We start from the raw sequence: 17,286 nt of genomic DNA, 5'->3' as shown, positions 1-17,286 counted from the left end.
GGTGGTGTGTTTTCTTTGGGTTTCAGCACAAAGCTGTTTGTGATACACACACACACAGAGGGAAGGACGGTGATTCATTCATCTGACCCTAGGACAGATATTGTTATTCCCCCATGTAGAACACCTGTGGCAAATAAATGTATAAATTTGCACAATGAATAACAGTTCATTAAAACATTTTACAAAAGTGCCAATCAGAAGAGCTAATGTTGATTAATGCATTATATTAACATCACTCTGCAGAAGAAATAATAGACACACACATCTGAACATTCATATTACTGTAAGATCACTTCATATTAGTCATTGACCAGCATTAAGTGGCTCGAAAGGGACACATTACGATGCCGTGTGATGTATTTAAATTCAGAGACAGGAGGAGTATGGTGCAAATCACAAGGGCAAATTACAAAGCACACAAATAAATTACAAATCAACAACCAATCACAAAACACGACAGCATTAAGTTCTAACGGAGATTGAAGGTACATGCTATCGACAAGGCTTGTTGCTGATTGGAGGGACGTGCTGTGCACAAGTATATTTGCAGTGTTTTCTTTTTTGCAATTGCATTTTCTTATTTGCAGTTTTGACATACAGTGTACTTTGCAATTTCCTTTAAAGACACAGCAAGAAGCAGATTTAAACTAAAGACATAGGTAATGTCACACAGATTCTATTCGTATTTCCTTTAGTCAAACTTCTAAAAAATTATCAGTGAAATATAAAAGCAAGAAATGATTTGTTGTATTGAGGGTCTGTGTTTGCTTCATGCTTCTGACACCCCTTTTAGGAAATCAATGTTAGAGCCCTAACAAGCATTGTGTAGTAATGTATTGTGTGTGTGTGTGTGTGTGTGTGTGTGTGTGTGTCCACATGCAATCTGTAGAACTCATTGTTACAACCACTCAATATAATTCCTCTGCACAGTTACAATCACCAGAATCAATGACTGTCAGTGTCATCACACTGTTCTAGCACAGCCTTTGGTTACAGCTGTGTGAACATATAGTGTGTTTTATTAATTGAATTATTTCGAGGAAAATTCTGCAATAAACATCCGTTATGCTGTTTTACTGACACGGGTGCACGAGCAAGAAATCAAATGAAACCACAGCCCAATGACTGAAGTTTGGTAACATAAGTTAAAACATCTTTTTTGAATGGTTGAATGTCGAAACAAAAGCTGATGACACACAAACACAGTAGTTACATGTACGAGGAGACTGCGATGTCATGAATGAATAAGTTCGTCCATCACGCCGGCACAATGAAGAGATCACAGCTGTTCCACGAGTCCGTACGAGATGAGGTCAATCACTTATTGTACTGATGGGAAACAGAAAGGCGAGGACGCAAGAACTCAATTAAAACTTCACGTCCACGGCTGCCTGCTTCAAAGAGAAGGTCAAATCATTTTTACCCACTTTGAATGCCAATGGGCAAACAAGCGCACAATGGGAAACCCACTTAGCGGAGACACGATTCTCTGTCAAGCCGACATAAAACAACAGAGCAGTGAAAATGCTTCACCTTGACTAATGTTTACAGGAGGTGGGTGGGTGAGAAAGAGGCTGGATTATTTGTTGCTTTCCCACTCAGCCTTGAATAGGAGGACTTCTACTGAGATTTCCTTATACACCTTATATCTGATGTCTTATAATGGGTGGAGGCGAAAGTGAAAGATCTCACAAGATTGAAGATGTCCTTGATTCTGCTGTGGACAAGAATTTTAAAGTTAGGTAGAAAAATAAATAATGTTGAAGGTTCTTATCCAGCAGAACTCTACACCTGAAAACTACTATCAAACACAAACAGCAGCTTAAGTATAACTTTGCATTATATATCACTGCTTTCTTCTTCTGGGGCGAATGACTTAACCCTGTAGTAGTTTAAGACCTTACAAAAAAGTTGATTTACTGTCACATTCAGATCTTTTCTAGCACGCTCAGTTTTTCTAAGACTTCAAACAACGGCTCAAGTTGGATTTGATCCTCTCAGAACAGGAGACGCAGAAGCAGAATTGTCCAAGTCCTATTTCTAGCCCAAATCATATTCTAAAGACAATAGCTGTGTCTCACTTCAGAGGCTGCATTTGTAGATCGATTGCTTCACAGCTGCTCGACAAGACTGTCCCATTTGGAAGGCTCCTTCAAATGTGGCCGACAAATGCATCTCCTTCCATCTCAGAGAAACGAAGGCTCGAACCGGTGGATCCTTCCAGGTTCAACCTATCCCAGGATTCATTGTGCTTCAGTGACAAACAGTTGTTCAAGAGGTAATGGCTCCGGCAAGCGACAAGACATCTGATGCTTGGGTATCAGGTTTCATTGGTACAGGTTAAAAAACCAAGGGGCTTGAAAACTGTCTAGTCATGTCCGACTGCAGCTGGTAATTTCCCTTTGTTTTTCGTGCATGGCTGTGAAGGGGTAGTGTTTCTCCATGTGATGTAGGGGTGGTGGCCATCTAGGAATTCCCGAATGCTTTACGAACGGACAAAACAAATCAACATGGCGACCGCTGCGGGTAAAATGCTCATTAATGTAAGTATGAAATCTGATAAAATTAAATTGAATGGCTGTGACAAGGTCATGTGTGTCCAGTATAGGAAGTTAGAAAAAAACGTCCCCGCCTGTGTATTAACATTTTCAGTGCGAAGCAGAAGTTTCTATGGACAGGACTAACATTGCATTGAAATAACAGATGTAAACAAGCTGACTGTATCGATGGAAGAGGAATTGGTACAGGGCCTTAAACTTCATCTGATGTCATTAATTCAGTCCAACCCATTAGCCTGTGTTGTTAACTAATTACCTCCAACAAGACAAAAACCCTAATTGAACATCCCATTTGAATTTAACTGTTGTTTTAGCCGCAGTAAAGAAACAGGAAAGTAACATTGATGCCAGTCCTAAAGAGAAAGCCATTTCCTGACTCCACCTAAGAATATTTGGGAAAATACATTGTGTACTAGCATGGAAATGATACAATTTGCCATTAATGGTAATATTTAGTAATTACTGAATTTCTGAAATGTAATAAACATTTGGCCTACTCTCATGGGAAATTTTGGCAGTAAACACGTAGAGAATCGTGGCATGCACCCTCTTCCCGGAAAAAAAACAAATTAAAACCAAATTAAAATATTTATTGCAGTGCTGTCGCACGGGCCAGCAACATTAAAACACAAAATACAGAAAAATGGAACAAATGAAAACAAAAAATAAGGAAATGAAAAAAGGGAAGTCTGCAATTAAATGCAAACAAATCTAATTTAAACCAGAGCAGAGAAAGATAAAACATGTCATCCAAGGCAGCCTCAGAAGCTGAGTGTCACATAAGGAATTTAAGACTAGTGAACATTTATATCGTTACAGTAGAGGATTCACTTTTTCTCAGCAGCACCCCTGTGGCTTGGGGGAAGATTCCAACCATGAACCATCACCCTCTTCCTCATTTCCTCCCTACTGTCCAACAGGCATGAAATACAACCCAAACCCTCTAACATTTCTGAAGTGGTGTCATACATACACAAATATACATGGAAGCTGCCAGGATGAAGTACAGCCTTCCATCACCTTCTTCTTTTGGACATTGCCTTACTGAAATAAAGTTATGTACTTGAGGTCACCCCACCAACTTCCATTACAATCCATGCAGTTAGTATCTAGATCTTGCAACCTGTCAAGACATTTTTTATCTTTGCAGCTCTGGGCTACAAACTTTTTTCTATTGAGTGATTGGATGATTTGGTCCACTGCACCAAAAACTAAAATTCAGTTTTAATTAGCTATTAATAGTATTGTTCTAGTTAAAATAAGACTAATAAAACCTGCAACCCATGCAATTTCCATCCACATTCAAATGTAAACTAAAAGACTGTCCCCTTGTGAAACCACATTTAAATTTACTAGATCCAGATTTTTATTTCATGGTAATCGAGTAGTTTTAATGTCATCCTGCTAAAAACAAACAAAAATAGACATAGAAAATATCCTCATCTGCAGAGACAATCAGTGTACACATTGTCCACTGCTCCTCCTACTACACTATTCTGCCACCAAAGAGGATGTTTCATTGTAATTACGGCTGTAATGCTAATAGTAAAAACATCCTTATGGGTATTAAGACATATATACTGTGGTTCAGAACAATGCTATTAAAGTATCAGTTACACATGAGTGAGAAAAAGCTAGGAAACAATGTTCCTGGTATCTAGAGCTGCAGTGGAAGTCATTAAATCGTGTTTTATATTTGGCATCAGTTGTAGTTTCCATGGTGCAACTGTGTGACTCTGAGTCAATAAATAAATCACACATTCGTCACTTTCAGTTGTTTTAGTTGTTTGAAGATTCATGCAACATGGACAAGGAGAGATGTGAACATCTCAGACAGTTGCTCACTAATGTTGCCTAAGGAACTAACGACCAGTGAGTGACTCTGTCTCCAACAGCTGGTGCGTGTGTGTGTGTGTGTGTGTGAGAAGGTACAGGCAGCAGAGGGTCATCACCAGATGGCACAAACGCACAAACGCGCACACACACACACACACACACACACACACACACACACACACACACACACACACACACACACACACACACACACACACACACACACACACACACACACACACACACACACACCACCAATTAATATGAATGGAATAAATATGGAAACTAATTCCTTTCTGACAACGCACTCCGTATTATCGATTCATCTAATAACTCATCCAATTTCTCTTCCACATCTGTGGGTGTCTGAAAGGAAACAAACTGAGTGTGTTTCCCGAAGGTGTGATCCTGATGAGCACAGAAACACACACATAACAAACAGTGTGCGGCGCAGAGGCGGCAGCTTTTTCTTTCTGGCTTGGCAAGAAATCAACAACCTGCGGGGAGGTAAACATCCCCTGAATGGAGGCTATGGGAACCCGTCTGCAGGAGACCCTGTGTCTGGCCTGATAACACGATGTGTGTCTGTGTGGGTATGCACAAGTGTGAATAGACAACATATGTGTCCATCAGGATCATTAGCTGCTTGGCTCACACACACAGAACTACACACATTCACACACACACCCGTTATCCAAACCCCTGCTGCCCTGACACAAGTTCATTTCCATTATCATACACAACTCCCCAAGCTGGCTGTGATTCACTTTAATATTTGCCTTTCAGTGGCCACAAATGTGTGTGTGTCTGTGTGTGTGTGCTCACATATGCAGATAGTCAGAAACACATATGTACACACGCAACACGCATACATACATGTTCTTTTTGGCAGGCCAAGTTCTAAATGTTTCACACAAGGTGACATCACATCATTCGGATTGATTTATGCGGCGATAATGTTGTGCATCGTCAGTGCTGTAAACTGTGTGCACAACATGTTGGCATACAAATGTTCTAATGTTAAAATAGCACTTTTCAGAGTTGTCCATTTTCACACAGCACACCTGTTTAGTCATGCATAACTGAAACAGCTTCAGGTGGTATATATACAGATGCGTTCAGAATTGTGCTCCTGTATCCAAGATGGACAATTGCAGGCAACATAAGTGTGGATGACGATGACCCCGACTTTCATGCTATGTTTTGATTAATGACTCAAAAAACGTGATCATTAGAGCCTGAACCGAGCCGACTCTGAAGCTGCTTCCAGACATGCACTGAACACTGAAATCTCTCCTGTCGATGTGAGGACACCGCAGGATTCCCAGCAAGCGAGTAGGTGTGTTGATGATTTTTCTAACATGAGACAGACAATCGCATGGATGCCCACTAACAGGTACACACTGACGCAAAGGCATGTAATGTGTTCATGTGTTAGACACACAGGCGCACACAGTGAAGGGTAATGAGAGAGGTGAGAGGTCTGAAATTGAGCTGAGATACACAGGGACCTGAACAATGTGGCCTTGTGTCATTTTAACCTCAGAGAAGAGACGTTGAGATCGAAAACAACCCTGGAGAGCAGCAGAAACACCTTCATTACTCTCTGTGTCTCGGCTCCCTTCTCTGAGTCTCTCCGTCTCATTGTTCCCCACTACCTAATTCTCTCTGTTCTCATCTTTCCAACTTTTAGCCATCTTTTCCTCCGCTCTGCGTTCTTTCCTTTTCCTATAGCAGCTTTTACAATTTGATCTCTAACTTCACAGTGTGGAGCGGTGCGCTGACAGCATCATTTGTCTTCCCCCGCAACTGTGGAGGTTCACACACACGCACACGCGCGCGCCACCTTAGTGAGTGAGGAAATAATAAACTTGGCAGATAAGTCAAAAGTCTACAGAAGTCACAGGCAAAAACGGAGAACTTGGTCTTGAAAGTTTAAGTTGCTGCATCTTACTTTGGGATAAACACGCTGCTGAAAGAAAAACAGCAAATAATGATTCCTTTGCTAAACAGATCTCATTGAAATCCAGGCATCATGCTGTGTGCAGTCTTATCAAGAGATTTTAGAGATCTAATACTGCTGTCACCACTACAACACCTCCTCTTGATTTAAATGTGACAAGTGCAATGGCCGCTGTAAACCAGCCTGTTTGCAGTGGCCCATTTGCTTGGCCTGTGGTGATGCTGGTTGCAGTTTCTGAAAATGTAAAAGTCACCTGCAGTAATTAAGCTGCAGGGAGTAAAGACTGGCTGCGGCACTCACTCCAAAGAACCCTGAAGCTGCGCCACTGCTGCTGCACAACTGCTGCTCACCTGTTTATTACAACGTTTGGTGAAGCTCGACTCAATACGTCGTAACTAGAGAATTCGTTGTTGTTTCCATTGTCACCAGCAGTGAATGTATTGTTGTTGCGATCAACAACGTCATCGACTGTATGTTACTAAGTCCCAACAGCATATGCCACTTGTTGAGCTGCTAAGATTAACAGTTCTTGGAATTCAAGCCACAGACAGACAGACACAGATTTTTTGGGAATATGTTGGTGGTATAAGTCTGTATGCTCGTTTCTCATCATGGGAAGTTGTACACATGCTGCTGTTGGTTATCCAAGGACGTAGAAGAAGACATGTTCAACACGGTCCGCTGCCCCACCTCCCCATTAGTTAAAATTGCACCCAATTCAACACTGCAATTTCTCTGGCCCTTGACAAGACACATGCCAAATATAAAGCTGACAAGATAAACGGTTCTCAAGATATAATTTCCAAATACAAAAAAGACAACCAGAGATTTCTGGAATTAGTAGATTGATGAACGCTCAGAAAAAAGACTCAAAAATGAATTGAGAATAGGTGTGATTAGATCTCAGACATGCACGGCATCTAATGGCAGCATGAAAACTAATGTGACTGCTTTGTTTTCCAACTGAAGTAAGTCAATTTCAGTACTAGATACTAATATCTAGTATCTATACGAGATATTACACAGAGGAAAAACTACCTATAGTTATGCACACCCATAAACACCCATTAAAAACACTAGTATTTCTGTTTTACCCGTTTTTCCAGTGGTAATAACTAATGTTGGTCCACACTCAGTCTCTACCAACACACAGGTGGACACATTTATTCCAGTTAACAATATAATGTAATCCAAATACAAGATCAATAATGGAAACCAGTAAAAAAAACAAACACCTGAGTTAAATTTGCACAGCTACGATTAAACCCAGAAACTAAATAAAACCTTGAAAAATCCCCCAGTGTGATATTTATTGCAAATGCAAAGCTATTAGTGGGCTGCACTGGTACAGGTGTTTGTGATATTGAGTTATTGTGTATAATCATCAAGTACTGTACCACAGACCCCCCCCCCATGGCAGTTCCTGCGCTGTTCCATTATGAAACGCCGACAACCAAAGCCACAGAGGTTTACAACAAAAAAAACACCACGCTGAATTTTACCTTCCAAATGCTTATTTATGCTGCCCTGTCTCTAAATGCACCCGGGCTACACGCTTGCTGCTGCCAGCTGTAGTTACATTTTAAAATAGAACTCAAAGGTGGTACTTCACTATACAGTCGAGCCTCTGAGGTGGAGTACAACAGTGCAGAAGAGCTATGGTGGTTTTTTATTTATTGTGGAATTAAATAGCAACTGATACAGAGGAATGGCTTTAAAAGAAGAAGTGGTTGGATTGGCGTCTTGACGCTGACTTCTCGGCCAGACGTTCGACAGAAAAACATTCATAACAAGAATTATGTAAATATGCAGGAATTCAATGTTTACATGTTTTGAATAGATTCCTAAACACCACAATTACAGGAGCTGCTATTCATATTTAAAGTGATCACAATGCTGCAAAGACTAGAGCTACCGGAGCCCTTGCTTTGGTATGTTAATTGCAGACGAACATGCACTTACACACAATTCAACACCTTGCACACAAAATTATATGAATATGTGCAAAAGCCTGGTTGTGATGTCTCCAGAATGCCTTTGAGAGACATTGAATAGCTGGATACAACCATTAGAAACGTTCTGAGAGGAGCCGTGCAGAGTGAGGGGTGAGGTTTCATGCACATGCTGCTGGTGGATGATTGAGGACAAAGCTCAAAGACAGATGGTCGAGTGGACGCCGAGTTTTTTTCTCCACTGTCTCAGGACTGGGTGGTGTTGGTTTGAGTGGATATAGATGAACAATAGCTGTTCTGTGGAGTCAAGATTAGATTTACTCTTCATGTTAACTAAAGATAAGTCAAGTACACACTGTCTGAATCAAGAAAAAAAATCACAGGTACAGTGGTGTTATAGTGAAGGGAATTTCAATATGTAAATGCAAAACATGGCAAATTATCACATGCAAAGTATCCAAAATAAAATGAATCCAGCTAAATTATATTGGATTCAAATCACATGGGAAATCTTTTGCAAATCCTTTTTCACAAGTGGCATAACAGCATAGCTCAATGATCTGTGAATGTACAACTTTTTACATTAATTATATTTCTGTGATCTCAGTTTTTCTCATGCTCTGGGACAAATAAATACAAATGACATACACAAGAAGGCTTCATGGCCAGCTTACTCATTATCAAACACGAATGCCATTAAAACTGTCAGGTTCACTGCACCTGCAAGATAACTCAAGGGATGGGTTGTGCTATGGACACTGCAGTGTTACATTTGCTGACAAATATTATAACTGTTTGGCAACCCTATGTAAAGGTATTACGAGCTGGTAAGAAACCACAGGCGTCTATATGATGGTTCTTCGCCCAACCACATGGACAAACAGCTGCTTTTGCCCCTTATTTCATTGAGAGGTACATTATCACAACCTCCACCACCATGGACATTGTTGACAGAAACACTCGCCTCTTTGTTGCCTTCTAGTGGATGTACCATAACCATAAAGGACACATGGAAGTATGTGAGCAGTGACGGCTAATTTGTTTGAAACGGAGCCTTAATACAGCAGTGTGGCAATAAATCCTACCGACGTAAAGGTTATAAAGTTCCCTTTTTAATCCTGTGTAGCAGAGGTTTTAATTCCAACTGTAAGATAGGCTGCAGTTTGAAGTGCTGCTTACCTTTATTCTTACACTGACAAGGTGTTACGGTGATATATGAGCTTACAGAATAAAGCCTTCAAAGTCTGAGTTTTGCTGCCTCTGTGAAGGTAGGTTTGCTTGTTAGTGTACTATGACAAGTTTCTATATGTGTACTCACTGAGCGGTGCGTGCAGTACAAACAATCAGGAGCTTCAGTTAATGTTCACATCAAACATGAGTAAGGGGTAGAGAGGTTATGTCAGTGAGTTCGACAGTGGTGCAATTTTTAGTGTCAGACAGGCTGGTTTGAGGAGTTCATTCTCTAGAGTTTACTCAGAATAGTAAAAGAAAAACAAGAAATCAAGTATTTCTTCTTTGTGGTTGGATTTGCCTTGGGGCCGGACATGGTTTGAGCTGACAGAGAGACTGTAGTAACTCAGACAACCGGTCTTTGCAACTGTGCTGAGCAGAGAAGCCTCTCAGAACATGCAACACGTCAAACCACGGAGGATGTGCTACAACACTATAACATCAGGTTCCACTCCTGTCAGCCAAGAACATCAATCTGAGGCTTCACCATAACCAGACAGTTGAAGGCCGGACAAGCAAATCCTCAGCTGATGAATCTGCAGATGGCAGGGTTAAAGAATCTGGCATGAACAGCATGAATCCATGGAGCCAACCTGCCTGGTGTCAACAGTCCGGGCTGCTGGTGGAGGTGTTGTGATGTGGGGGACGTTTTCTTGGCACACATTTAGTCCCTTAATAACAATCAATCATTGTTAGCATGCCACAACGTGAGTATTGCTGCTGAACATGGCCACATCCTCTAATGACAACTTCAAGGATGACAATGCACCGTGTCATAAAGCAACTGGTTTGTTTATCTGATATCTGCAGAAATTACGTGATGCGATCGTGTTAACGTACCAAATGTCACCATCATCTTGTGGAATCCACACCGTGAATTAACGAGGCTGTTTGGAAACCTGACCTAACATGAGTAAGCTGCTGCTCATAAAGAGTGAATGCAAGTTTGGTTCTGAAAACATGATAAACAGTGGTTCTTAACGATGTGCACCTTCCTCTTTTGACTGACACATGCACACATACTCATTGCTTTGTCTGCAGACTAGAACTATAATCTTTATTTTTAAATTTTTTGAATGTATTGTAAACAGGATGCACACACCAAAGGCAGAATTTGAAAAAGGATCCACACACTAGATGCCAGCAATTGCAATCACTTAAAATTGGAATCACTTAAAGGTAGGGATGTTAATTTGACGTGCGAGCCCACGGGAGGGGGTGGGATGTATCAGTTCATTACGGACCCTAGCTTTAATGAAGTTCCCCGATTCAAATGACTGGGAGCTATTGCAGTTTGTATTAATGCCTTTATTTTATTGTATTGGCATGGCATTAGAAGTACTTGTATTGTTGTTAGTGCCGGATCTTCTAAACACAGGCCCTAAATAAAGTTTCACTGTTTAGGCAAAGCAACATTTTCATGGGATGAACCCAATTTACTTTTGCAGTGTATAAAAGAAACACTATGCTCTACAGAGCTGTGAGTTCGTCCTTCATTATTTCAAGCTGTAACAACTGAGGAACATATTTTATCGGCACAATGAACCAAAAAGAAAGTCTTGACACACAATGTACTGGGAGAAAAAAAGTGGGGGAGGTGTTGCTATGGTTACCAGCAAAAGTTAGTGAGAGAGAGAGAGAGAGAGAGAGAGAGAGAGAGAGAGAGAGAGAGAGAGAGAGAGAGAGATGAATGAGTGAGAGAGGGGAGGAAGAGAAACGAGAGTGCACAGAATATTGGTTATAGTTGGTGAATATGTGCATCTGTAGTCACTCAGCAGTGAAGATGTGACGATTCAACAGATATAATTAATTCCCACGTGTTAAAATAAAAGTTAATATACGAACAATGTCTTAACGCACGCACACACACACAGTTCAATAAGAGTCTAATTAGACCATGGTGAATTATGCAGAGGTGGAGAGACTATTGAAAAATTGCAATTGAAATAAAATGACTTTTTGCTCAAATAAAAGTACAAATAAAGTCAGTAGAAAAGTACTGAGAGGAAGGGGGAGAGGTTAAAAAATTATATATGCTGATAATAATGATATCTATTATATGAACTGAAGAACATCTTTAGGCTACCAGGCAGATATGCGTTGGTTTTTCAATACATGCTGTTCCAGGTGAGAACCGCATTGAAGACCAATAAATTCCAGTCAGGTATTTTGCCACCTGTTCATACCTATGAACATTGATAATTGGTAATTACACATCCATGGACGCTGAAGCAGATGCCCATCGTCCATAGTCAGCAACTTTTTTTATACAATTACAGACAGACTCCCAGAAAGACTCCTTGATGCAAACACTATTGCCAGCCCGGCCAAAAACAGTTGATATTATGATATATGTTGACGTATCATACAAAAGGCTTAAAGCTGTACATTAGTCGTATATAAGAAAGCAATAACAATATATAAACAATAACTAAACTGTTTATAATTAAAAGGGAGCAAAAGTGTAAAAACAAAACAATAAAAGACTGCGTTTTAAGGCTCATTCCTGCAGCACTGTTTGTTGACTTGTCTGAACGTAACTCTGTGCTCCACAATTTGCTCTAGATCCAACTTCTCCGCTTGTTTATTCTCGATTGCAAAATAGAACCAGTCACTCAGGCTCTGTTTGACTGCGCTCCTCGTGTTCAAACACTGAAGCTCTGCAGTCTCAACAGGGATCATCAAAAACCGCAGAAAGGTGGTGCTCACCTGACTCACTGTCAAATGGAAAAACACACGAGTCAAAGATGAAGCGTGCACTGTCAGTATTTTAGCTGTTAGCCAGACTCAGCATGCAACTGTTGGTCAAGACACATGACAGGTGATTGGTTGTGGTTCGATTTTGGAACCTTGCCGTGGTCACCGGGTGTTTGAATTAAATCTGTAGCTTCCTTTCTGCTGCACCTGCCTATCGGGTTCTTTTCATTTGATCAGAGACATGATAATTTGATTTACTGTATATACTGTAGTTCTGATGCGTGAGGAAAAGATGAGTGAAGAGAGACAGAGCGAGGAGGAGAAAAACACAGTACATGTTCACCTTGACATGATTTCCCATCACAGTGGGCTCATGTATGCGTGAGTGCTGCTTTTACCTGAGGCAGCCGGTAGCGTTGCGCAGCACCTGCGAGGTGTGGAGGTGGAGCTTGCGGTCATCATGGTGATTGGGGGAGGAGTCCCAGCTAGAGTGCGGTATGATGACACTGTTGGTCAGAACTGCCAGGGCGTCCTGAATGATTGGCATCTTCAGAGCATCACATGACGAGAGGTTCCATAGAACACCTGCAAAAACAAACATCAGGAAAGTGGTTTTGATTTCGCATTATTTTAAAAGAATACTGAAGAGAAAACCACATCATTATGTGATGATATCAAATTTTATTGTATTTCTGCTAATTGCATTATGAAGATCCTGGCAGCTACACTAATGATAATGGGTACTACAGTGTAAATGACTTATTTCAGAGCTATACATGAATGAGAGAATTTCCATCTATATATTATCTATAACGCTTATCCTGGAAGGACAGGTCGCCAGTGAATCACAACATATAGAGACAAACAACCATTTACTGGCAAATACACACCTAATCCTGGGTAAAACATTGCAACTGGAATGATGCACCCGTACCCTAAAAACTAAGGGAGGAGTCTTTCTGAGAACATGAGAACCCTTTAAGAACTAATGAAACTCAGACTGCTGCTCAGGTTGCTGAACTTTGCAGAAAAGCTTTAATTAAAGACCATTGCCTTTAGTTTTTTCTGATTTTCTTTTGAAAAAGGTAGAAATTAAAAAATGAATAATTGAAAACGTTAAATCTAAATTTTTAAAATCACTTTTAAGAAAGAAACTTGCTCTGGCTCTAAAGTCTACAAGATATTAGTGATGTCTAAGGAAATGAATAAGTTTGCTGGTCCAGGAGAAAAGCAAAAACTGTCACACACACACCCACACACACACACACAGTATACACACAAGTATCCGCAAAGTAGAAGTACACAGCTGTATGCAGACACACATGAGTTGGCAGAAAAACTTGCAAGTTTGTGTCAATACAAGGACATTCAATGACCTGCAACAGCACACATACTGTACACATGCTATCACATACTGCATGGGTACACACACACACACACACACACAAATATGTTAACTAGTCCCTGCTGCTTGTTCGGGTCATCCCTACTGACAGAGCAAGACACACAATAACGGAGATAGTCTCAACATATGTGTGAAATGGAGGACGGCAGAGATGCGAGTAACAAAAATAGAAAACTAATCAGAGGGGAAGAGAGCTGCAGCAGCTGAGTGATAGCTTAGGAAGACAGGAACATATTGAGACAACAGAGGAGCAACATGTTTTAATATGACAAACTATAATAAGCTTTAGTGTGGAAGGTCACCATCTCTCACATATTTGGTGTCAGACTCCAGATGTCTCAGGTCCCAGATGACAGATGTTACCACACAAATAAAATACGGGCACGACTGAGGACACACTGTGCTGCGTACGCAATGGACTGTGTTCACAGGGGCTGTCAGCCTGCTGAAATATGTCACATTCATTACACAATGCATTATGCACATTCCAATTTCTGCTCAGGACTTGTTAGATGTGACTGCAAAATGAAAAATAAGGGCGTCGGGGAGGTGCACACCGGTGATTAAATATACTGTCATCTGAAATGACAGCAGTATTCAAGCTGAGCAAGACATTGAGTTCCTGAAACCTCTGTGCGGCTGCTCTGTAGGTAAATCTGCCAAGTAAATGACTACAATACGTATTGTATTAAAAAGATGGAGAGTGAGGAAGGGGCTGTGGCAAGCTGTGTCACTAATAATGGATACGATTAAGCCTCACAATCTTTACTTCTTCTGACGTGGTGTATGCAAACTGCCGTGGAGGCACAGGGCGTTGAATGGCAGCCAGTTTTGCGTCACCAACAGCAACGCCGGTCTTGATGCGTTATCATGTCAGTCATACTGACAATCCAAAAGTGACAGACAAAAGAATGAGGGAGGGAAACCAGGCCAAGGCAGTGAAGGAGAATGACATAAAAAAAACTGCACAAGTTAGAGTAGGAGGAAAAGAAAAGGTTATGAAACAAGACGAGAAATGTAAGACATTGACAGACAAAAGAAAAAGCATTTAGCAGAAAGGTTAGCGCCTAATTAAAGTTGTTTTTAAATCGATTTCTAAAAAGCCATACCTCCAGGATACTACTTTATTCAAGGGAAAATCTTATACTGAAACAACAAACTAAATTAAATTGCGGGGAAAAAAATGTAAAAGATGCATTCGGAGTGAAAGGATATTAAATGCAGTCAAGGAGGCAGAGGAATGTAAGAGAAGAAAATGTGTGAGAAATGTTGAAAGGAGAAAGAGTGAAAGAGGACAGTGTGTGCGTGCGTGTGCATAAGAGGACAAGAAGAGAAGGGTGATAATAAGGCAATGACCTTGGACGCTGTTTGGCAGCAATCAAGTGCTCACACTCAGGCTGTGTGAGTGTGTGTGTCTGTGTGTGTGTGTGTGGGGGCAACATTTGTATTTACTTTCACTAATCAACATCTTCTTCTATAACTCCTGACTTTCTCGTTTCCCTCTCTCTCCTCTCATGGGCTCGTTTCAAGGTAAAGGCTCAAACATCGACAAACAAAACACAGACGAACTCACTGGAAAAGAAACACTTCACTCATGAACCTAAGTGCATTTAAGCATCTCTTTCTTTCTCTCCATTTCTCCCTTTCTTGGTCTGCTTCTCCAGTGGCGAGTGTTGTCAGTGTGTGATTGCCATCATGTTAAAACAGTGCCGTCTCTGATGAGGTGACAACAATCTGTCTGTGAAAACAACGCGTGCACAGACAAGACAAACTGAGGATGTGTGAGAGTTCTTCGCAGCCAGAGATAGAGACAAAGACTGAGCAGAAGGAAGAACAAACAATACACTCCTCGTTTTTTGTTTTTCTGTGGTGAAGATATTGTGGCTTTCACTTGTTCACACACACCCACCTGCTCTAGAAACATAGATCTGTAATGCTTCGGTAAGTCCAGCGTCCTTATGGGTATAAAATCAGGTGACCACCAGACAATGACATCATACTCAAGCCTCTGTGTGTGTGTGTGTGTGTGTGTGTGTGTGTGTGTGTGTGTGTGTGTGTGTGTGTGTGTGTGTGTGTGTGTGTGTGTCCATTTTTTTCCATCTCTGTCTCTCTCTCTTTCTCCTTGGACTAGTTCCCCTCAGACGCTTGACAGACAGTTTCCTAGGAGCTGTGTGGTTTGGAGAATTGAGGAGATGATTGCATGAATTCATGAATAAATGAGACTATATGACTTGTAAGGGGAGAGTGAGGCCTGTTAGGCCTCAAGTGGCGATGTTTTATTAAACAGCTTTCATCTGTGTGGAGCAATTTAAATTAGTAAAGCCGCGGGGTCAAAACCTGGTGATGAGTAAAGCCAAAGATGACAAATTACACAGCCATGTGTGCTTGTCTATGAAAGTCTGTGAAAGAGATATCACAAAAAGAAACACTGATTTCGGACGATATTGTAGGAGACTGCGGGTTAACAATTTCTGAATTGACCCTGGGTTCGGACAACTTTTACTCCTGCGGCGGTTTTGTGGAAAACATTTCTCAGCAGCAGGTAAAGTCATGTATTGAGGGTAAAGTGTCACTGCCTGTGCTGGGGGCTTCATTCCCACCAGGGCTGCCCACAGAGAAAATGCTGCAGTGAAATTACTGCGGGACACAAAAAATGTTATAACATGGAAGCAGCAGAAATAAAAACCATCCTGGCAAAGGTGCAGTCTCTTGTTTGCCAGCTGGATTCACTGTGATGACTGAGATGTTGTGAGAGAATGTTATGAACTTTGATTTAAATTAAAATGGCTTTGGAAAATACTGTCAAGTAAAAGATGTCAGCACTATTGTTTGACTCTCGATCCAATTCCAACAACCAAAAAAAAAACGGGGGCTTGCTGAGGCAGAAATATATCCGCCACACCAGTACACAAATACTTCTGATTTATCTTCGTAATCCGTATATGCTTTAATCAAGGCCCTGTTCAGACCTAGTATTAACATCCATCCCAAGAGATCTTATTACAAGTGGTTGGCGTGAAGACGGTGTCTCCTGTGATCGGATCTCACTTCCCTGCTCTATATGCAAATAAAAATGTGTTCATGAAGAACAAAGAATGTTGCTTTACCCGGTTTGAGTGTACAGATGTATCCGATTGAATCTGTGTGCCTGTGTCGGTGCGTTCGAGAGAAAGATATAGAGCATGAAAGATTGAGTGGATTCAGGAGGGGCTAAATGGTTGAATGAGCACAGTAATGGAGAAAGATTTTACTTTTAATTTAAGAAAAGTATCAGTCATTATGTCAGACCACATTCACAAATTGTCTGAGTGATCGGATCCCAGGACGTAGGGGTGCTCAGGGGGCTATGGGCAAGGGGGCCGTAAGTGCAAGGCATTGTTACTAATGTGACAAAATAAATTTAGAGGCTATTTCTGATGTAGAAATAACATTTTGTCTTATATGTGTAAAATGATCTAAGGCTGGTGTAAAATGCTTTTGGCCATTCAAATTGAGACGAAAAAATCAAAAAATCTTACAGTATGCACTGTATTTAACACAACAACATTGGGACTGACTTCCAGCTTCCCTGTCCAGAGCGCATTTGGGTGTGTTCACACATGTATTAGTCACTCAGGACGGAGGCTACACCAGGTCTGAACACTG

At 41.0% G+C, this 17,286-nt stretch overlaps 1 protein-coding gene across 1 annotated transcript in view; it reads right to left on the bottom strand.

Annotated features, from left to right (window-relative positions):
- The window catches only part of ctnnd2a (catenin (cadherin-associated protein), delta 2a), a 244,656-nt gene that overhangs the window by 46,619 nt on the left and 180,751 nt on the right, over positions 1–17,286 (bottom strand). Inside the window, 1 exon segment of the mRNA XM_035143145.2 lies at positions 12,635–12,821. Within this exon segment, the coding sequence (XP_034999036.2) occupies positions 12,635–12,821 (187 nt within the window).

This window comes from Hippoglossus stenolepis, chromosome 19 (genome assembly GCF_022539355.2).
Source record: "Hippoglossus stenolepis isolate QCI-W04-F060 chromosome 19, HSTE1.2, whole genome shotgun sequence".
NCBI classification, from domain to species: domain Eukaryota; kingdom Metazoa; phylum Chordata; class Actinopteri; order Pleuronectiformes; family Pleuronectidae; genus Hippoglossus; species Hippoglossus stenolepis.
The sequence above is the reverse complement of the archived record's forward strand: the minus strand, read 5'-3'. Positions and strand labels throughout refer to the sequence as shown.